General features: G+C 41.4%; 2 protein-coding genes across 5 annotated transcripts in view; one reads left to right on the top strand and one right to left on the bottom strand.

Moving 5' to 3' along the window:
* Window positions 1–10,910: 10,910 nt before the first annotated feature.
* Window positions 10,911–15,221, bottom strand: LOC128238718 (uncharacterized protein C11orf24 homolog). Its single transcript, XM_052954893.1, has 4 exons — window positions 14,734–15,221; window positions 13,684–14,436; window positions 13,098–13,364; window positions 10,911–11,422 (listed from the first exon to the last, which is right to left on the bottom strand). Exons 1-4 carry the CDS (start codon window positions 14,933–14,935, stop codon window positions 11,175–11,177), a joined length of 1,470 nt encoding a protein of 489 aa, XP_052810853.1. The 5' UTR covers window positions 14,936–15,221; the 3' UTR covers window positions 10,911–11,174.
* Window positions 15,222–19,921: 4,700 nt separating this feature from the next.
* Window positions 19,922–23,677, top strand: part of LOC128238461 (SAM and SH3 domain-containing protein 1-like) — a 38,051-nt gene continuing 34,295 nt past the window's right edge. For all 4 annotated transcript variants that reach the window (XM_052954403.1, XM_052954401.1, XM_052954402.1 and 1 more), the window contains exon 1: window positions 19,922–20,559. In XM_052954403.1, coding sequence (XP_052810363.1) covers window positions 20,044–20,559 — 516 coding nt within the window. In that variant the 5' untranslated portion in view covers window positions 19,922–20,043. The remainder of the gene's footprint in view (window positions 20,560–23,677) is intronic.

The following is a 23,677-nucleotide window of genomic DNA, read 5'->3' as shown; positions in this document are numbered from 1 at the left end:
TTGTTAATTATCTGTCATGTTATAATTAGTAGATATGATATTAGAAAATAAACGGATCGCCATTTAGTGATTCCAAAACGAAAAAAAGAAAAAATTGTTACGAGACCGGATGGATAGAGAATATGTTTACCAAAAGGAGCGCTTGCCCGAAATGCGCTCATATTTACCGACAGTGTCATCGTAATACCAAAATGCTTGCAAATCAAAATGCTCTTTATTCTAGTTTCAAGTGTATTTATTAAATATATTTTAATTGAAGGCTGATTCATTATGATATATAAATATTCTGTTTATTTCAATGTACAAAATGTATCATGATATATAATTGTAATCATTTTCTGGAAACGATAATAATAATGTGAAATCATAGGGACGAGCAAACGCCTGTTGCCTTCCTGCCCTTGTTGTCTTCCTGCCCGTGTTGTCTTCCTGCCCGTGTTGCCTTCCTGTCCGTGTTGCCTTCCTGCCCGTGTTGCCTTCCTGCCCGTGTTGTCTTCCTACCCGTGTTGCCTTCCTGCCCGTGTTGCCTTCCTGCCCTTGTTGTCTTCCTGCCCGTGTTGCCTTCCTGCCCGTGTTGCCTTCCTGCCCGTGTTGCCTTCCTGCCCGTGTTGCCTTCCTGCCCTTGTTGTCTTCCTGCCCGTGTTGTCTTCCCGCCCGTGTTGCCTTCCTGTCTGTGTTGTCTTCTTGCCCGTGTTGTCTTCATGTCCTTGGGGCTGGCTATTTCAGAAACACATGTTGCCTTCCTGTCCGCGGTGCTGGCTATTTCAGAACACCTGTTGCCTTCCTGTCCATGGCGCTGGCTATTTCAGAAACACCTGTTCCCTTCCTGCCCATGTTGCCTTCCTGTCTGTGGGGCTGGCTATTTCAGAAGCACGTGTAGCCTTCCTGTCCGTGTTGCTGGCTTTTTTTCAAAAAAACACGTTGCCTTCCTGTCCGCGGTGCTGGTTATTTAAAAACACACATGTTGCCTTCCTGTCCGCATTGCTAGCTATTTCAGAAACACCTGTTGCCTTCCTGTCCATGGTGCTGGCTATTTCAGAAACACCTGTTGCCTTCCTGTCCGCATTGCTAGCTATTTCAGAAACACTTGTTGCCTTCCTGTCCGCATTGCTAGCTATTTCAGAAACACCTGTTGCCTTCCTGTCCGCATTGCTAGCTATTTCAGAAACACATGTTGCCTTCCTGTCCGCATTGCTAGCTATTTCAGAAACACCTGTTGCCTTCCTGCCCATGTTGCCTTCTTGTCCGTGGTGCCTGCTATTTCAGAAACACGTGTTGCCTTCCTGTCCATGGGGCTGGCTCTTTCAGAAACACCTGTTACCTTCCTGTCCATGGGGCTGGCTCTTTCAGAAACACCTGTTGCCTTCCTGTCCATGGGGCTGGCTCTTTCAGAAACACCTGTTGCCTTCCTGTCCATGGGGCTGGCTCTTTCAGAAACACCTGTTGCATTCCTGTCCGTGGGGCTGGCTCTTTCAGAAACACATGTTTCCTTCCTGTCCATGGGGCTGGCTCTTTCAGAAACGCATGTTTCCTTTCTGTCCATGGGGTTGGCTCTTTTAGAAACGCATGTTTCCTTTCTGTCCATGGGGCTGGCTCTTTCAGAAACACCTGTTGCCTTCCTGTCCATGGGGCTGGCTCTTTCAGAAACACCTGTTGCCTTCCTGTCCATGGGGCTGGCTCTTTCAGAAACACATGTTGCCTTCCTGTCCATGGGGCTGGCTCTTTCAGAAACACCTGTTACCTTCCTGTCCATGGGGCTGGCTCTTTCAGAAACACATGTTGCCTTCCTGTCCATGGGGCTGGCTCTTTCAGAAACACCTGTTGCCTTCCTGTCCGTGGGGCTGGCTCTTTCAGAAACACCTGTTGCATTCCTGTCCGTGGGGCTGGCTCTTTCAGAAACACATGTTTCCTTCCTGTCCATGGGGCTGGCTCTTTCAGAAACGCATGTTTCCTTTCTGTCCATGGGGTTGGCTCTTTTAGAAACGCATGTTTCCTTTCTGTCCATGGGGCTGGCTCTTTCAGAAACACCTGTTGCCTTCCTGTCCATGGGGCTGGCTCTTTCAGAAACACCTGTTGCCTTCCTGTCCATGGGGCTGGCTCTTTCAGAAACACATGTTGCCTTCCTGTCCATGGGGCTGGCTCTTTCAGAAACGCATGTTTCCTTTCTGTCCATGGGGTTGGCTCTTTCAGAAACACCTGTTGCCTTCCTGTCCATGGGGCTGGCTCTTTCAGAAACGCATGTTTCCTTTCTGTCCATGGGGTTGGCTCTTTCAGAAACACCTGTTGCCTTTCTGTCCATGGGGCTGGCTCTTTCAGAAACACCTGTTGCCTTCCTGTCCATGGGGCTGGCTCTTTCAGAAACACATGTTTCCTTTCTGTCCATGGGGTTGGCTCTTTCAGAAACGCATGTTTCCTTTCTGTCCATGGGGCTGGCTCTTTCAGAAACACATGTTGCCTTTCTGTCCATGGGGCTGGCTCTTTCAGAAACACATGTTTCATTTCTGTCCATGGGGCTGGCTCTTTCAGAAACACATGTTGCCTTCTTGTCCGTGGTGCCTGCTAATTCAAAACACCTGTTGCCTTCCTGTCCATGGGGCTGGCTCTTTCAGAAACACATGTTTCCTTTCTGTCCATGGGGCTGGCTCTTTCAGAAACACCTGTTGCCTTCCTGTCCATGGGGCTGGCTCTTTCAGAAACACATGTTTCCTTTCTGTCCATGGGGCTGGCTCTTTCAGAAACACCTGTTTCCTTCCTGTCCATGGGACTGGCTCTTTCAGAAACACCTGTTGCCTTCCTGTCCATGGGGCTGGCTCTTTCAGAAACACATGTTTCCTTTCTGTCCATGGGGCTGGCTCTTTCAGAAACACATGTTGCCTTCTTGTCCGTGGTGCCTGCTAATTCAAAACACCTGTTGCCTTCCTGTCCGTGGGGCTGGCTCTTTCAGAAACACATGTTTCCTTTCTGTCCATGGGGCTGGCTCTTTCAGAAACACATGTTTCCTTTCTGTCCATGGGGCTGACTCTTTCAGAAACACATGTTTCCTTTCTGTCCATGGGGCTGGCTCTTTCAGAAACACATGTTGCCTTCTTGTCCGTGGTGCCTGCTAATTCAAAACACCTGTTGCCTTCCTGTCCGTGGGGCTGACTCTTTCAGAAACACCTGTTGCCTTCCTGTCCGTGGGGCTGACTCTTTCAGAAACACCTGTTGCCTTCCTGTCCATGGGGCTGGCTCTTTCAGAAACACATGTTTCCTTTCTGTCCATGGGGCTGGCTCTTTCAGAAACACATGTTGCCTTCTTGTCCGTGGTGCCTGCTAATTCAAAACACCTGTTTCCTTCCTGTCCGTGGGGCTGGCTCTTTCAGAAACACCTGTTGCCTTCCTGTCCATGGGGCTGGCTCTTTCAGAAACACATGTTTCCTTTCTGTCCATGGGGCTGGCTCTTTCAGAAACACATGTTGCCTTCTTGTCCGTGGTGCCTGCTAATTCAAAACACCTGTTGCCTTCCTGTCCATGGGGCTGGCTCTTTCAGAAACACATGTTTCCTTTCTGTCCATGGGGCTGGCTCTTTCAGAAACACATGTTGCCTTCTTGTCCGTGGTGCCTGCTAATTCAAAACACCTGTTGCCTTCCTGTCCGTGGGGCTGACTCTTTCAGAAACACCTGTTGCCTTCCTGTCCATGGGGCTGGCTCTTTCAGAAACACATGTTTCCTTTCTGTCCATGGGGCTGGCTCTTTCAGAAACACATGTTGCCTTCTTGTCCGTGGTGCCTGCTAATTCAAAACACCTGTTTCCTTCCTGTCCGTGGGGCTGGCTCTTTCAGAAACACCTGTTGCCTTCCTGTCCATGGGGCTGGCTCTTTCAGAAACACATGTTTCCTTTCTGTCCATGGGGCTGGCTCTTTCAGAAACACATGTTGCCTTCTTGTCCGTGGTGCCTGCTAATTCAAAACACCTGTTGCCTTCCTGTCCATGGGGCTGGCTCTTTCAGAAACGCATGTTTCCTTTCTGTCCATGGGGCTGGCTCTTTCAGAAACACCTGTTGCCTTCCTGTCCATGGGGCTGGCTCTTTCAGAAACACATGTTTCCTTTCTGTCCATGGGGCTGGCTCTTTCAGAAACACATGTTGCCTTCTTGTCTGTGGTGCCTGCTAATTCAAAACACCTGTTGCCTTCCTGTCCGTGGGGCTGGCTCTTTCAGAAACACATGTTTCCTTTCTGTCCATGGGGCTGGCTCTTTCAGAAACACCTGTTTCCTTCCTGTCCATGGGGCTGGCTCTTTCAGAAACACCTGTTGCCTTCCTGTCCATGGGGCTGGCTCTTTCAGAAACACATGTTTCCTTTCTGTCCATGGGGCTGGCTCTTTCAGAAACACATGTTGCCTTCTTGTCCGTGGTGCCTGCTAATTCAAAACACCTGTTGCCTTTCTGTCCATGGGGCTGGCTCTTTCAGAAACACATGTTGCCTTCTTGTCCGTGGTGCCTGCTAATTCAAAACACCTGTTGCCTTTCTGTCCATGGGGCTGGCTCTTTCAGAAACACATGTTTCATTTCTGTCCATGGGGCTGGCTCTTTCAGAAACACATGTTGCCTTCTTGTCTGTGGTGCCTGCTAATTCAAAACACCTGTTGCCTTCCTGTCCACGGGGCTGGCTCTTTCAGAAACGCATGTTTCCTTTCTGTCCATGGGGCTGGCTCTTTCAGAAACACCTGTTGCCTTCCTGTCCATGGGGCTGGCTCTTTCAGAAACACATGTTTCCTTTCTGTCCATGGGGCTGGCTCTTTCAGAAACACATGTTGCCTTCTTGTCCGTGGTGCCTGCTAATTCAAAACACCTGTTGCCTTCCTGTCCGTGGGGCTGGCTCTTTCAGAAACACATGTTTCCTTTCTGTCCATGGGGCTGGCTCTTTCAGAAACACCTGTTGCCTTCCTGTCCATGGGGCTGGCTCTTTCAGAAACACATGTTGCCTTCTTGTCCGTGGTGCCTGCTAATTCAAAACACCTGTTGCCTTCCTGTCCGTGGGGCTGGCTCTTTCAGAAACACATGTTGCCTTCTTGTCTGTGGGGCTGGCTCTTTCAGAAACACATGTTGCCTTCTTGTCCGTGGTGCCTGCTAATTCAAAACACCTGTTGCCTTCCTGTCCACGGGGCTGGCTCTTTCAGAAACGCATGTTTCCTTTCTGTCCATGGGGCTGGCTCTTTCAGAAACACCTGTTGCCTTCCTGTCCATGGGTCTGGCTCTTTCAGAAACACATGTTTCCTTTCTGTCCATGGGGCTGGCTCTTTCAGAAACACATGTTGCCTTCTTGTCCGTGGTGCCTGCTAATTCAAAACACCTGTTTCCTTCCTGTCCGTGGGGCTGGCTCTTTCAGAAACACCTGTTGCCTTCCTGTCCATGGGGCTGGCTCTTTCAGAAACACATGTTGCCTTCTTGTCCGTGGTGCCTGCTAATTCAAAACACCTGTTGCCTTCCTGTCCGTGGGGCTGGCTCTTTCAGAAACACATGTTTCCTTCCTGTCCATGGGGCTGGCTCTTTCAGAAACACATGTTTCCTTTCTGTCCATGGGGCTGGCTCTTTCAGAAACACATGTTGCCTTCTTGTCCGTGGTGCCTGCTAATTCAAAACACCTGTTGCCTTTCTGTCCGTGGGGCTGGCTCTTTCAGAAACACATGTTGCCTTCTTGTCTGTGGGGCTGGCTCTTTCAGAAACACATGTTGCCTTCTTGTCCGTGGTGCCTGCTAATTCAAAACACCTGTTGCCTTCCTGTCCACGGGGCTGGCTCTTTCAGAAACGCATGTTTCCTTTCTGTCCATGGGGCTGGCTCTTTCAGAAACACCTGTTGCCTTCCTGTCCATGGGTCTGGCTCTTTCAGAAACACATGTTTCCTTTCTGTCCATGGGGCTGGCTCTTTCAGAAACACATGTTGCCTTCTTGTCCGTGGTGCCTGCTAATTCAAAACACCTGTTGCCTTCCTGTCCGTGGGGCTGGCTCTTTCAGAAACACATGTTTCCTTTCTGTCCGTGGGGCTGGCTCTTTCAGAAACACATGTTGCCTTCTTGTCCGTGGTGCCTGCTAATTCATAACACCTGTTGCCTTCCTGTCCGTGGGGCTGACTCTTTCAGAAACACCTGTTGCCTTCCTGTCCGTGGGGCTGACTCTTTCAGAAACACCTGTTGCCTTCCTGTCCATGGGGCTGGCTCTTTCAGAAACACATGTTTCCTTTCTGTCCATGGGGCTGGCTCTTTCAGAAACACATGTTGCCTTCTTGTCCGTGGTGCCTGCTAATTCAAAACACCTATTTCCTTCCTGTCCGTGGGGCTGGCTCTTTCAGAAACACCTGTTGCCTTCCTGTCCATGGGGCTGGCTCTTTCAGAAACACATGTTTCCTTTCTGTCCATGGGGCTGGCTCTTTCAGAAACACATGTTGCCTTCTTGTCCGTGGTGCCTGCTAATTCAAAACACCTGTTGCCTTTCTGTCCATGGGGCTGGCTCTTTCAGAAACACATGTTGCCTTCTTGTCCGTGGTGCCTGCTAATTCAAAACACCTGTTGCCTTTCTGTCCATGGGGCTGGCTCTTTCAGAAACACATGTTTCCTTTCTGTCCATGGGGCTGGCTCTTTCAGAAACACATGTTGCCTTCTTGTCCGTGGTGCCTGCTAATTCAAAACACCTGTTGCCTTCCTGTCCATGGGGCTGGCTCTTTCAGAAACGCATGTTTCCTTTCTGTCCATGGGGCTGGCTCTTTCAGAAACACCTGTTGCCTTCCTGTCCATGGGGCTGGCTCTTTCAGAAACACATGTTTCCTTTCTGTCCATGGGGCTGGCTCTTTCAGAAACACATGTTGCCTTCTTGTCCGTGGTGCCTGCTAATTCAAAACACCTGTTGCCTTCCTGTCCATGGGGCTGGCTCTTTCAGAAACACATGTTTCCTTTCTGTCCATGGGGCTGGCTCTTTCAGAAACACATGTTGCCTTCTTGTCCGTGGTGCCTGCTAATTCAAAACACCTGTTGCCTTCCTGTCCGTGGGGCTGGCTCTTTCAGAAACACATGTTTCCTTTCTGTCCATGGGTTGGCTCTTTCAGAAACACATGTTGCCTTCTTGTCCGTGGTGCCTGCTAATTCAAAACACCTGTTGCCTTCCTGTCCATGGGGCTGGCTCTTTCAGAAACGCATGTTTCCTTCCTGTCCATGGGACTGGCTCTTTCAGAAACACCTGTTGCCTTCCTGTCCATGGGGCTGGCTCTTTCAGAAACACATGTTTCCTTTCTGTCCATGGGGCTGACTCTTTCAGAAACACATGTTGCCTTCTTGTCCGTGGTGCCTGCTAATTCAAAACACCTGTTGCCTTCCTGTCCGTGGGGCTGGCTCTTTCAGAAACACATGTTTCCTTTCTGTCCATGGGACTGGCTCTTTCAGAAACACCTGTTTCCTTCCTGTCCATGGGGCTGGCTCTTTCAGAAACACATGTTTCCTTTCTGTCCATGGGGCTGGCTCTTTCAGAAACACATGTTTCCTTTCTGTCCATGGGGCTGGCTCTTTCAGAAACACATGTTTCCTTTCTGTCCATGGGGCTGACTCTTTCAGAAACACATGTTTCCTTTCTGTCCATGGGGCTGGCTCTTTCAGAAACACATGTTTCCTTTCTGTCCATGGGGCTGGCTCTTTCAGAAACACCTGTTGCCTTCCTGTCCATGGGGCTGACTCTTTCAGAAACACCTGTTACCTTCCTGTCCATGGTGCTGGCTCTTTCAGAAACACATGTTGCCTTCTTGTCCGTGGTGCCTGCTAATTCAGATTTACTTTTTACTTTCTTGGTCCAAGTGGAACGATGGATATTCTTCATGTTTTGTATCAATTTATTCAAGAACTGTTTGGCTGGTTAAAATACAGTAGCGACATCAAATGCACATTGTATCTTTTTATGAATTATGTTAGCCCTTATAACCATGGAAAGAGTTTTTGGCATTTACTTCCCGCACAACACTGTGTCGAAACTACGGGTCGTTTGGATTGTAAGATGTTCTTTTGCTTTTGCCATGCAATATTTTTTTGGGTATTTGTTGTAATAGATGTTTACGTGAATGGTGAAAGTTATCCATTCGGAGCTCTTCGGCCATTTTTATCGAAAACAACTTCGGATGTATTTGGACGGTTTACATATGTTTAAGTCCGCTGCAAGTAGATCGCCTAGTGATTTAATTTAGCAGTTAAACTTAATGTCTTAACTCTTGGGAATCTCGATTATGTTTGCAATAATACACTCCACGAGCAATCAATTTACACATAAATAAATAAATTATTATTCATAATAATAACAAGCTAACACCCTAGATTAAATCAATGATATCATTCATAAATTTACAAACTACTTCAACTGATGTGCCTTACAAACATCCGAGGTTGTTTTCGATAAAAATAGCCAAGGAGTTCCGAATTGAAAGTTATCCAATTGCCGTGGAGCTTATTCCTCGTGGATTTATGGATATGTTGATTTGAACGGCCATAAACACTTCGAGCCAATTCGAGCCCAAACGGCCATAAACACTTCGAGCCAATTAGAGCCCAAACGGCCATAAACACTTCGAGCACGATTCGAGCCCTAAATACCATAAACACTTCGAGCACGATTCCAGCCCTTACGATCATAGACACTTCGAGCTAATTCGAGCCCGAACGGCCATAAACACTTCAAGCACGATTCCAGCCCTAACGACCAAATACACTTCGAGCACGATTCCAGCCCAAACGACCATATACACTTCCAGCACGATTCCAGCCCTAACGACCAAATACAGTAAAACTGCGGTCGTTCGAACAAGCGGTCGTTCGTTCCTTCTTGTCACTATGCTTTGCAATATGGCAATTTATTCATTTATTGATATTTCTTTTACATTTTACATTAAGTATAACGACAGTCTTGAACATATTAGCGATTTCCACAACGCAACACATAATCGGTGTCTTAGTAAACAGTTGGTTTGACGACTTCAAACTTAAAATACACTGAAAGATATTCCATAACAAACTGGAAAATTAAAATTCGGGTCGTTCAAAACATCGGTTCCCTCGAGGTTTTGGCACGGTACCCGACGTCCTCGAGCGATCGCAGTTTTACTGTACACTTCGAGAACGATTCCAGCCCTAACGATCATAAACACTTCGAGCCAATTCGAGCCCTAACGGCCATAAACACTTCGAGCACGATTCGAGCCGTAACGACAATAAACACTTCGATCTAGATTCGAGCCGTAACTACCATATACACATCGAGCAAGATTTAAGCCCTTACGGCCATAAACATTTCGAGCACGATTCCAGCCCTCACGACCATAAACACTTCGATCTAGATTCGAGCCGTAACGACCATCTACACATCGAGCAAGATTTAAGCCGTTACGGCTATAAACAATTCGAGCACGATTCCAGCCCTCACGACCATAACAACCTCAAGCACAATTCTAGCCCTAACGATCATAACCAACTCGAGCATGATTCCAGCCCTCACGACCATAAACACTTCAGGAACGATTCAAGCCCTCGCGACCATAATCAACTAGAGCATGATTCGAGCCCTCACGACCATAACCAACTCGAGCACGATTCGAGCCTTCACGACCATGAACACTTCGGGAACAATTCGAGCCAGAAATACTTCGACCCTGATTCGAGGCCTAACGACCATAAATACTTTTAGCACGATTCGAGGCCTAACGACCATACATACTTCGAGCACGATTCGAGGTCTAACGACCATACATACTTTGAGCACGATTCGAGGCCTAACGACCATACATACTTTGAGCACGATTCGAGGCCTAACGACCATACATACTTTGAGCACGATTCGAGGCCTAACGACCATAAATACTTCGAGCACGATTCGAGGCCTAACGACCATAATACTTTGAGCACGATTCGAGGCCTAACGACCATAAATACTTTGAGCACGATTCGAGGCCTAACGACCATAAATACTTCGAGCACGATTCGAGGTCTAACTACCATAAATACTTCGAGCACGATTCTAGGTCTAACTACCATAAATACCTCGAGCACGATTAGAGGTCTAACTACCATAAATACTTCGAGCACGATTCGAGGTCTAACTACACTAAATATTTCGAGCACGATTCGAGGTCTAACTACACTAAATATTTCGAGCACGATTCGAGGTCTAACGACCATAAACACCACGTACGTACTCATAGTTAATGTTTTAACAATGAGTACCACTACCAGTGTGTGTATACCACGTGATAAATTATGTCATAAATGCTACGTCGGAAAGCAAATTTTGCTTTAAATGAAGACTTAAATCAAAGATAACTTTTCTTTTACAACACAATTTCAAAAGAAACAGTCTATGTCGCTTAAGGAGTTTGTTTTATTACCGAAATTTTATAAAGTCATTAGTTTCATCAAACACTTCGACAGACCTGTTTCCAAAATCATGTTTTGGCAGTGCTCCGTCAGACGGCCGTATGGTGAAAAAGTTTGTCGAAGTGTTTAAAGAAACTAAACTCTCAGTCAAACTGGTAAAAGACCGAAGGCAGGGCTCAGTAAGCGGTGTAGACTGCGCTATGTATCATTTAAAATGGTGAAGAAATAGTGAAGTTATCCTTTTAAAAGTATTTTTTCAAATCCAAATATTACCTTCCGACGTAGCATATATGACGCAATATATCACGTGATAACACACTGACTACGCAAAGCCACATGTAAATCATGTATCTTGCTGTCTGTTTAGTCGTCAAAAAAAAAAGATCAAATACTAAAGGATTTTCTGTAGGTTGTTATTGATGTTCTTGTTTTTGAAAAAATTATTGACAACTGTTTGGTTGAAATATTGTTTTCCATCACTTTGGCTCCGTTTTGCTAACTGATTCATCTGCTTTATATGAGAACAATATGAGCTCAACTATGATGGAAGAGTTTTATTTCGGTAAAAAATATTGCGTCAGATACCCATTTTTACATTTAAACACTAATTTCAGGAAACGTTGTGGGTTATTTTCTTTTACACCTGCGATAGTTTATTGCCAGGTTTATTGTATAAATGTACATTTGGTAAACACATTTAATACGCCTTCAAAATGCTACTCCACTAGTAGTATGTGTACATGGAATCACCAACGCATTTTTTCTTAATCTAAGGCATTTCATTTGTTGGTATTGTCATTTCAGTTGTACATTCCGTTTATCAGATAGTCTAGTTTGTTATAATGGCGTCTTTGCCAGCCCTCAAATAAGCGTTTGCAGATCACCACAAGGAGCACAAATGTGAAGAACACGCCGATGGAGAGAGCCACAACAAGACTGGTGGAAAGCTGCTTCGGCCCTTTCATCCGGCCAGGAGTTTCACCATGTTGGGAGTTTGTGCTGCCATCTGCTTGATCGTCTGCCTTACTTGCTGCGGCCTCAGTGGTGCCTGAAAGTATACAACAGTACATTAAATCAAAGTACTGAAAGTACTGATGGAAGGTTATTTGAACTGCTTATATACATAATTAAATGTATATAATTATTTGAGTTTATTTTGAGAATGTGTGTCATTTACGTATGTTCGATTGAGTAGTTCGTAACTACTCGGAAGGAAAAAGAATGTGGATCTTGGACGTTTCGTACCATGAAACTTATTATTATTATTATTACATGTAAAACATATTGATAGTGTGTACGTTTCGTACTAATCATTTCATTTTGGATTTTCGCACAATGATTACACGCTATTCGTCAGCGTATTACAATGGAACGTTTAATCAGATCTAAAATTATTTCCATAGAATGGACAAATTTCAGTATGCCTTTCCAAGCAACATCTTGCCAACAGTCCCATATTCATGAGTGTTCTGTCTTTTTTGTTTTAATACTGTTTATTTGGCCTGTCGCAAGTCATGTTAGTGATATTGACTTTCTAAGGGAGCAAGTTGTGCTAGTAAATAAGCATGTGCGAATATACTGCCATATTCTGAATAAAAGTTTAAACAATGTATTTGTTTTTTAAAAAGTATATAAATGCCAAAACAAGAAATTCAAAATTTCAAAGCTTAATTCAAACGATTTAAAACAAACATTGGCTAACAAAATGTAGGCTTACAAAAGTGATTGAGAAAGCGAAATTGTAAAAAATAGTGTCCGCTCAAATGTTGTATAGTTACATTTGTATAACAAGAAATATCAAAATTATTTGCTTTCTTTTTTTACATTGGTCGTCGGTCAGACGCAGTTGTTATTTTCATTTGTCAAGAGAATTCACTGTGCTTGAATATCGCTCCTTTTCACTGGCATACATTTTGTAGCCTCGTAAGTCTTAACGAAAATAATTACAGAGTTCATTTACAGCGTATGTTATAGAATATCAGTAGAGACAATTCCAGTATCTACCATGTGACCACTCCAAAAGCTAAATGTTAGAGCTTTCGCTTCGGATACGAAAGGTCGGGGGCTCAAACCCGGTCCGCGTCAAACAGAAAGTCGTTAAAATAGTGTGTACTGGTTAAACCCAACTTGTATCCCGTGCATCCTGTGCTATACACCGAACACGTTAAAATAACAAATATATCTCTTCATAGAGAGTTAGGTTAACGTACCCCGATCTCTTGTATATCACTCTGTTTTCATATCTGGATTTGAATGGGAATTCACTTCTATCTTATGTAACTTATGACATTTAAACACAATTTAAGTTGTGATGGCGTCACGGCGGGATCAAGTCATAATGCAGCCATAAGCCTGGGAAAGCCTTAATAAACTCGAATACACAAACAAAAATCACGGCATGACTAGAACAATGGTCAAAGAGTAAGGATCGTTACAGCAAGTAACGTATGTCGTTATAGAAACCCCATACGTCCACCATATATTACACGCTATGCTCAGTTGACTGAAATTGGCAGATGTCAGGCGAATACGAACGTGGTATCGACCTTATGGAACATCATATAAATCACGGAAATGGTAATACAAATTAAAAATCTTTAGATAAATAGTTTACATAATATTATCGCTTTAACAATTTAGATGTGAATACAAGAAATAGACATATAATATGTAAAAAAAAACAAAATTACACAACAATATTAACAGAAGTAATAAGCACCTACTTTCATAGTGAAATGAAAACGATGAAGATGTAGAAAAGATTGAGGATGAAGCTGTGGACAAGATGGAAGAGGTGGAAACTTCTTCTGACGGAGATGAACCATATGTCCATAAATCTGACTGAGAGAGGGATGAAGAAGATGACATGGTAGATGTTGGCGGCAAGTTGACTGTTGATTGCGAAGATGGGAGCTCTGCATCAGGATTTTGCGTAGACACTGTAGCTTTAGTCACCGCTTGGCTTTCCGATTTAGAAGTACTCGTATATACTGTAAATTCAACGCATGTATAAAATGTTGAACGGTTTGGACGAATAAATGCTAACCTGCATGCACAACTACCTTAATATGACTTTATTCTCATAAAAAAACACACAAACTATTACATTTGTCGATAAAATGCGTTCTTTGTGAAGCAAAACGGCGGAAATAACACCGTAGATTAGATCACTCGGTTTTAACTGCTTAGAACTATTTATATTGTTCTCAACCTAAGTACGTTATCTACATTCCAAAGGTTAAAAGGGACAAAATAAAACTAATGTTTGAACATACTTCTTGTTTGGGGGTATAACTTAACAAACCCTACCTGTCGACAGAAATGAAAACAAGCTTCGCCAGGGTGTGGTCGTTGTTGATATACTGGGTGATGTTAGTGTTTCAGTAGTTGCATCTTTTTCGGGCTGCATAGCTTTTGTACCGGGAGCGCCGTCGGTACTGTTACTATCATTACTGGTTTCTGTTACAGTAGTATATGAGGCAGTTCTACTTTCTACTTGTTCTGTTTGGGTAGAACTACTTGGTTGATTTGTAGTTGTGACGCTTGTTCCCTGCTTTCCTGTTGTCGATGTTACACTGGTGTTGACCAGTGGTGTGACGGGCTTTGACAGTTCTATCGATTCGTCATTTTTTCCAGCTGAATTTTCCACAACATTATCCAATGTGTCATTAACCGAATGAACGTCTGTATCAGGTGTTTCTATTAAAGTTGAATTTATGTAATTTCTCACTGAACCTGTTTCATTGTAAGAACTAGTTTCCTCTAATGTGTTATTTTCATCTTTTGGTAAGGTTTCAGAAACACTGGGTGTACTGACGGTTTCTGTGTCAATAACATTCTCATTCACTGGGTGCGATTCTTCTTGAAAGGTCTCATTTAGTAGTTGAGTTTGGTTTGATTGGGATGCGGCTATGTCTTCAGCCAATGTATTATTTTCAGTTTGATTATCAGATCCTATATAGGTCAGGATTGAGTGCTCAGATTCAAACACAGGACAATCAATGCAATGGACAAGTGTACAGACCTTTGTTGATGTATTGAATACAGTAAGGGTACACTTATCTGAAAAGGAAAACATTTTAGGGTAACATCCATCTGTGTGAGAAATGTAAACAACATACTAAACACAGTACGAAATCGACGTCGGAAAAAATAAACAACAAACTAATTTTACATCCTTTAAATGAAGCAGGAAATGTTTTCTTTTTTCAAACAGCATAACAGAAATTGATTGAGTTTTAGCATGTTTTAGAAATTGCTTGTATTATCAGTTAAAAATGAATATGAATTTATTTCGGGGAGAAGGTTTTTAACATGAATTGTAAGCCAATCATTAACATGTTGGTCAGCCTTATTTACCTGTGTTGCAGCAGCTTCTTGTGCACTCGTGTCGAGAGGAATTTGTTAACGAAGACAAATTAAAACTTTCACCTTCCGGACTTATTTCAACGACAAATCCCTTTTTAACCTCGATTCCTTCACAATGTTCATCGGCAAACACATCCACACATACTAATGTACTTAAAACAAACAATATTAATTTAAAATTCATTATTAACATTTTATTTTTTCTTTACTTTAAAGCTTAAAAGATTTTTGGCTTCCGAATTTATCCACTGAACTTCATTTCATTTATCAACTCCATGATTGTTAATAGATCTTAAATCGTGGCATGTAACCTCATGTCGATTATTATCGCTGGTGGAATATTTCTCAGTGTATGTCATCAATGTTTGGTGAAAAGAAGGATTGTATGATTATTGACCATGGAAACAGCTTGTCAGGAGAAAGCTTGTTTACTGGAGTGTTAAATTCACATAAAAATGCAGCATATGTAATTCTACACGCTACATCAAAAGGTCTGCAAAGAATTGTTCAAACAGATCTAAATGAAGCGAAAACTGGAGATGTTTAATATTCACTTGATGTTGTTTTTTCCTTCTAAAAATACGTGATTAAAAGTTTTACTACTCGATTCGAGATCAAACCTTTTAAGCTCTTAACAAGAAAATACACTGTAAAACCAATACTCGTTCATATCTGAAGCGAATATACGTGCGTTTTATACAATCCACTGCAAAAGCTTACAATCAGACCGTCCACTTATAGAAAGTCCGTGTTTGGAAGCAGTAACATAATGTATCAAATCTAACAAGATAATTTATCAAGATTAACAGAAAATAAACCCATTGGTTGTTATCAGTGAATGTTAACAGTGGTTACAATTCAACGTTGAAAGACTTAACAATGATCTTTTGTACCCGTTTGTTCACAAATCTGAAAGCTACATATATCATTAGACATTGCATGCGATCATAGAAGCCGACAGTCTATTGAAGATGTTTCACTCGAAAACTAAAGTAAATTTTATCAAAATAGAAGAAAGTTAAAGTGTGCAACAAAACATTATTAACATAATGATATCATTAAATACACATTTCAAAATCTTATTTAAAACGGGATATGGCGATTAAAACGCTGGTAAATTAACACAGTATTGTAAAAGTTAAAGTAACAAATGCGTTCGAAACGATGCCAAATGGGAAAGCTAGACTCTAACCGGTCTGATAGAAGTTTTTGTAGCATCCACGTTCTCCAAAGTCCAACAACAACATAAATAATGTGTACCTTACAAAACGTCCAGTGTGTAGTATAAAACCATTTCTTTTTTTTACATTCTCAACAATAGACACTTACTTTCTAATGCAGTGGCAAAGGTAACAACATTTATCAATCAGTCGTGTATTTATTTTCATAATGAATGTAGCCAAAACCCTTAAGTAGGATATCAATGTTATAAGCTAACATAACAACTGACTACAGCTAGCATTAAGCATATCAGTTCAAAGAATGGTTCATAGACGTTCGAACCGAGAGTTGGGCACTTCTCCTCAAATAATGGATCCCTATTTCCTTGATTCGCGTCATGAGTTTGACTATCTGTTGTTTCATTAACTGGCTGGGACGGTTTGTTTGGATTTCCTCTGTGCATTTGTATGAAGTCGTCCGTGCAGATGTTGACTTCTGTGTAATTGCTGTTGTAAGCCAGTCGTGTCATATTGCTAGCTGGTCGTCCAAGGGCTATTAGATTCACCTGCCCGTCAACTACTGTTCTGGAAAAGCCGTCTTTCCCTATAGTCACAAATCTGCAAATGGATACGGGAGAAACATGGACATGGCCATACCCTGTCATAGATGTCATCACAATGCCACGGTAAGCAATTATAATCTCATCACCATTCTTGTCAGTAAAATAACCGTCAGTGGAACCGTAGTCGAATTTCAATATCGGTGGAATCACTATACGTTCGATCATTACTCCACCAGTTTCCAGATCATATGTTATTCCAATATTTACCTCCGTGTTTCCTTCAACAATTGCACTTGTAACCACATCTTTTAGACGAGATACTACATTGTTCACAGTTGCCACCGCCTCACGTACATCAATATTCGCCCCTTCTATGTCAAAACGTACATGGATCATATAGTAGTCGATGGTTATATACGGTGATCCTTCAATGAAGTCATTCATTGTAGCGTTTGTTTTGCCAAACAGTCCAAAATCGAAGTCACAATTCGTGGATAACAGAACGTATTTAATGTGCTCTGTGACTGCTCGTAATTCAACTAGAGCAGTTTCTTCCAGATAATTTCTAAGCTCCATTGAGGCAGCATTGGTCATCGTTGTAGGGACGAAACGAATGCTTGTTTCAAGAGCTAATTTGTTTGCAGTTGAGTATATAGGAGAACATGTGAGTCCAACCGAAGAAGGAGCCATGTGCTCGCTGCATCGCGGTCGAAAGCAGGCGCCCTAAACAATAAGAAAAATCGACAAATTTTAAGAGCATTCATAATTACTTGTTCACGAGTATTTCTATTTAATTAATCGTTACTCCAAGTAACTTTTTAAGTAAAATACTGGACGTCTGGACGGGATTAAATTAAACTAAACAATGACCAGATCGGATTAACACATAAGTGACTATGGGTGACTGCGCATAAAAGTAGTTCCCATAATTATAACATTTTAGGCTAAAATGTGGTATACATGTATATAGTTACCATAAATAAATTACCGTTGATTAAACTCATTGTAATATATGCAAACTGTAATTATCCTCTATACAATAGTAAGGTTTAGCGTCGACCAATGCATATTTTATGGAATGTTTTAAAATGTGTTATCTTTTCTGGTTTGCATGTACATACTGTCGGACAAATGCATACCTCCACACAAACATCGCTGATAACTGCGACGGGTTCAATGTCAACGCTGACAAAATCCAAGCTGACTTCGGCTTCGAAATTCGCCTTAGGAAACGGGCGGCCGAATATTGAACAGGTCAAATTTCTTGGATCATCCCCGTTACACATCGCACAATGCGGGTTCTTGTAATCACCATATCTAGATTCGTATGCGAGACACATAGATTCCAGGTCCGCGTCGTACATGGCCCAACTTCCTGTCATGTTGCACGTGTCTAACGCTGGCAAACACTGCTGTTCTCGAAAATTCTGTAGTAACGGAGAGGTAGGGATGAACAATATATTACACATAAACTCATCTTTTATCTTGTTCAGATCCGTTATCATCTTTGGGAAAAATGCCGATCCCATGCAAATGACCTGAATTTGAAAAGGGGCTAGGTTCATAGCATGCCCATTGCAGACCGCACATTGCCTGTTTGGGAATATATCGCCTGTGTCTGTATTAACAACTGGCACGAAGTCTGCTAGGTTTTCATCACTAATATCAAAGTTTTCCTTGTTCGAGTCGCAAGCTTGTTCATTGTAGCGAACCGGACAAGCAGTGATGCCATTCACAAAACTTGCTGGAACGTGAAAAGCGGAGGACTTCATTGACATTTTCATACATTTTATCCGTTTATTGTTTGTCATAATTCGGCATATATCCTCATTCCGTGGTCTCTCTTTCACAACATCTGGACAGCCGTTATAATCTGCTTTATCCCCAGAAGAGCATGAGCAAACACTGCAACATTGGCTGGCAGGATCTATGTCAACGTCCCTTGGAAGTGGAATACTGAAGTTTACGGTCACCGAGCAAAGGGGTATAAGCGGGCATAAATCGTGGAATTCTGTGACCATCTTAGCCACCCACGGATCCTCTGGCACATTGTCAACAATGTCAAAACATTTCACTGGGCCAGTAACTGCCAACATAAACATTATATGCGCATTAAACATTTTTATATATATTACATACGCCTAACACAAAGATCTGATGTGTCCATGGTCCTTCCTCGAAGAGTTATGAAAAAAGTTTAAATCATTCGGAGAAATATTGTATTACACGGCAATAAGTCTAAATTACTAAACGGCAATATATTTGAATAATTCATTATTTGAAAGCGAATCGCATATTGACCGGTGTGACCGGTACTGATTATTTGTCCAACTGGGAATATTCTGACGGATTTACAGAACTGACATTTGTTGCTGTCATTTGCTGATTAAAAACAACTATTATGTGCTGTGATTAATTGATTGATATAAAAATATCCCTCATTTTATCTTAAAAACATTGCACTTTATTTTGATCAATATTTAGATTATAGTTTGTTCGTTGTCGCTGTCACGTGAGGTCCATGTTGGTTCCAAGAAAGTTGTTTGTTTATTACATTCCCTAAATTTCTATAATTTTATTTATTATTTGAGTATTCGAAAAACCGTTAAGCACCTCAAGATATCTCCGATATATTATGTGGTTGTGCAAACCGTTAGGGCGAATTATTTATGTATTGATAAACAAACTATGTATTATTCAGTTGAACACCGATAATCCGAAATCGTAGGGACCCAAAAATTTATTTCGGAATAGCGGTAGTTTGTCAGCAATCCTATATCATTGGTTTGCAGATATTTACGCAAAAATTTGCTCTTTCCACAACAAAAAAAATTAAAAAAGTAGTAATAATAATATGCATTTTGTCACTGCTGTATTGAGTGTGTTTATCTGTTTGTTGTGACACCTCCAGAAAGTTCTAATAAATATGGTTCTGCTAAGTCCTTGTATTACATACCGTGATAAATTCATGTATCAATACATATTTTATTGCACTGTGTAACTTTTTAAAATAATATGTCAGCTACTTTACCACATGTGTTATATCCTACACGGTCGGTTCATTAGCTCTGTATTGTTGATATATTGCCGACACAAAAAACCTTTATAGAAAAGAGGTTTCATACAAGTCTATGGCTTTCTCCTCAATTCTATATATTATATGTGTATGTTGTAAATGTTTATTTGTTATACAAAATAAATACTGTTTAACCAAAAAAACTAATTGTTCAAAAAAACCCATAAAAAAACTCGTTGAAATTGTGCCATAATTGAAGACTAAATCAAAGGGATACAACTCAATGAATGCACAATTGCAGCGGGAAGGGAAGTTATCGCTGCATGGCGTAAGGACATTTCGTGTTCATGGAAAATAGTGTATTGTAGCCTTTATATTTTTAGCAACAGGTGTTTCCCACGAAAACGTCACTGAGTTAATGTAAACACTGCGCGCGCAAGTCCAATACACACATGCAGCCTGTCAATCAGTATGTTGTGTTAGTTCGTGGTTTTAACTGTGAAATTATGAGAAAAATAGATGGATTCAAAGTGGATTTTTGTGAGTAATTGGGTTGAGTACAATGGGGGAAACTAATATTGTTGAGGACTGGCTTAAATCTATCAATTTAGATAAATATGCTCAACAATTTCTTGATAATGGGTACGATGATTTAGAAATTTGTAAACAAATTGGTGCTGACGACCTAGAGGCCATCAATGTTGATGATGCTGACCAAGGTGCCATTCTTACTGCTGTAAAAGAATTGAAAGAAAAGGGTGGGACGTCTGTGTATCTTACACTGGAACAAGATCAGACTCCACAGCGTGAATCCAGGGCAAGGAATGGCCAAGTTCCCGTGCGCCCAACGCTGGACAATCTACTGGCTGACGTGCCACCCCCATCTCCAGCAAATGGTCTGTCTCAGGATGACCCCAGAAGCATTGAAGGTGAAAGGTCAAAAGAGGGTAAAGAGTATGAAGGTGGCTTGGTACAAGAAAACCTTGTAATCTACCCCAAATCCCAGCTGACGTTGATACTGCGAGACAAGGTGTTCGATGACAGGATTGACCTTGCAGGGCCTCCATATACTGCACAGGTAATGTGGACAAGCAGTTTCCATTCAGATGTTATACAGCTACATCACAAACATTAAATGAATCTAATGACTCGAAAATTCCCTAATCCTGCTTGTTACTTTATGTATGGCTGAAAATACAGGTACTGTACTTAATTAATCAAATTAGAAGTGGCATAGCATTTTTTATTTTATTTTTTAGTTATTTCTGTAAAATAACAAGCGTGGTGAAAATACAAAATTCATTGTAAACAAGATTATAAATTTGCTCAAATAGCTTCATAGTTTATTTTCAACACATAATCACAATAAGTCATGATTTTCATACCTGTATTATAACCATAAACCACAAAATTACATCACAGACAATAAGACTTGTATAACCCCATTATACATGGTTTTGATAAGAGACAAGATAGTAAGTGATTATTATTGCTTTACCTGTCACATTAGTGACCTTGACCATAAAAGGGAAGAATATTGGAGCATCACATCTGCTAGCAAATCATTACTTACAATATGTTTCTATGATGATTCCTGGGCCTTAATGCATTTGATTAAAATATTGCCAAACAGGCAGATATTAAATAAAAATATTGCGTGTTGTACAACTCAATTGTAACCTTTGTCATCATTCTATTTCTCATTCATTGAAATGTTACGTTGTAATGTATCCTTCATTAAAAGTAAAGTACAGAAATTGATACTACTGTAATTATGGTAAGCAAATACCTAGTCTGAAATGGACTTAAGTAATATATACATGTAATCCGTATTATTAGGTACAGTTTACATTTGTTTACATACAAATACATTTCAGTTTCTACTCTTTAAGTTTAGTAAATAACTTAACTATTCTGAAACCAAGGAATGTATAATAAAGCAAATTGTACAGTTATTTAAGGGTTATATTAATACAGGGTTTAAGCTAAAGGGTTATGAAAAAGGGTGCTGCCCCCTGTGCTTTTTCAGTGGCTCCCTTCTGGCCGAAGGCTAATAGAGACCAGCATGGGCACCCTTCTGCCTTCATAGAATCCATTGCTCAAGACTGTCAAATATTTGTTTTGCTTTGTTTAAAAGTTATATTATTTTAAGATTATGAATTCATACACACTTAATATAGCAGGCAGTTTAAACCTTATTAGATTACTTTAATCAAACACAATTTCTAGCAATTTCAGCCAAATTATTGATGTCCAACATCTTCATAGCCAGATTCAATGTCCAATTCAGCACCCTGCCCTTTTTAAATCCTGGCATTAGGGAACAAGTGCAGATAATTATGACATTTTTAACTGATATTTTGTTTGTGGAAAATCAATCTGAACTGGAGACTGTATGGCTGCTCTGGCTACTCTTGAAAGAAACGTGTGTTAAGGGGGTATAAATAACTTGAAAAGAATAAATAAAAATAAACAAATATCAAACCTTAATGTCACAGGTAGCAATTTGATAGTGCTTGTTTTAAAACTGAATGACATTATTCTGCCCCACTTCAGAGTTTTTCATTCTCAAGTTTCAATCAAACTTGTTAAACTTGCTCAGGTCTTCATTTCATTAAAAAAAGATACAATTGATTGATAAGTTTGAAGATGATTTTATAGATTATCGTCGCCACACTGTTTGTATGGATTGTTTGAATTCAGACACATTGTCTCTCATGACAGAAATAAGATCCTATCAGGCAGTAAATTCAAAATAAAGGTCCAATGTCAACAACTCATTGATTTTTCATCATAATTGAATTAACTTGAAAAGAAAAGTTACTCTAAGTCTTAAAAGTTATGCTACATTTACACTATGTTCCCGGTGGCCACGGCAGCCCCGTTTCAGACCACGTGGAGAAAACGGGATAAACGTGAGACAGCGCGGGGGAACAGGATATGCAAACGTGACAGACCGTTATTGCCATGCATGCCGGGCCAGAATTTTAAACTGTCAAAAAATTTGCCACGGCAGCCATGGTGTGGATGAGAAACGTAGTAGGTCATAGTAAAACGGGGTAAACGCAATGACACCTGACAGTACGTAATAGGCCGTTACACAACTTATAAATCGTCCGTAGGGGGGTGGGAATCATATGTAATCCCCGGCATCTGAAATTCCTTTCTAGTTTCGTCACGTTGTGCTTCGTTTTGTCACGGTTTTCACGGCAAGCTAGGGTAGACGATAGCCGTTTCGTTACGTTTCATTTGCAGTGAAAACACAAAATCTTCTTCATCTTGGAAATTCATGTTTACTTGTCGAAGTATGCTGATACAGTGATTGCTGTTGCCTGGGGGATTTTCTTTATACCGTGGACACAAACGTAATCCAAAGCTCTGCGGTGTTCATGTTCGATGCATAGAAGGCCTTGACAAAACGTAGAAAACGCATCAGACCTTGATGAAGACGTGAACAACGTGAGGGATCCTATCAGTACGTATGGGACCGGGACGCAACGTACATGCATCCCTGGTAGACCGCGCCCGGACCTTAGTGCGCCTTGGACAAACCACTTTTTCGCCCCTACGGCTTGTCACGGTTACCTTAATATAATGTGAGGAAACTTAGCACAACCTAACACAACTTGTTTATGGAGACAAAATTTGCCAAAATCCCATGGCGCAATATGTTTCGGGCAAATGGGGCTGCCGTGGCCACCGGGAACATAGTGTAAACGTAGCATATTGTTAATGAAACTAACTCCAGGTACCCATGTAGAGGACCTGTTTGTTTGCCAATACAGTGGCCCAAACTTCAGGTTGAACTATTAAAGGGAATTAAATGGTACATGTAACACTGATTATGTGTCATACTTAACATGTTTACAAGTGAAATCTATTTATCTAATTTAATTGTATTTAAAAAAAATACTAGAGTGACTTAGACCAGTCAACATTGGTTAATTTATTTTTTATTTTAATGAAGGTGGAATGTTAATGTTTTGTTCTAGAGCACGAGTGCATTATGTTTACAACAAATAAAACATCTTCTGCACCTCTAATGACAGGAAGCGCACCAATTCTTCAAGTCTGTCTGCATTAATACAATCTCCCTGTTTGATATGTAGCTCCTTGGAAGATTTGTCTGTATACGGCCTGATGGAGCGGGAATGAATGTCAGTTGGCCTTTCCTAACATGGATCTGCTATGTTTTT

The sequence above is a fragment of the Mya arenaria genome, chromosome 6 (genome assembly GCF_026914265.1).
Source record: "Mya arenaria isolate MELC-2E11 chromosome 6, ASM2691426v1".
NCBI lineage: Eukaryota > Metazoa > Mollusca > Bivalvia > Myida > Myidae > Mya > Mya arenaria.
Note: the sequence above shows the minus strand (reverse complement) of the source record. Positions and strands in the feature narration are given on the sequence as shown.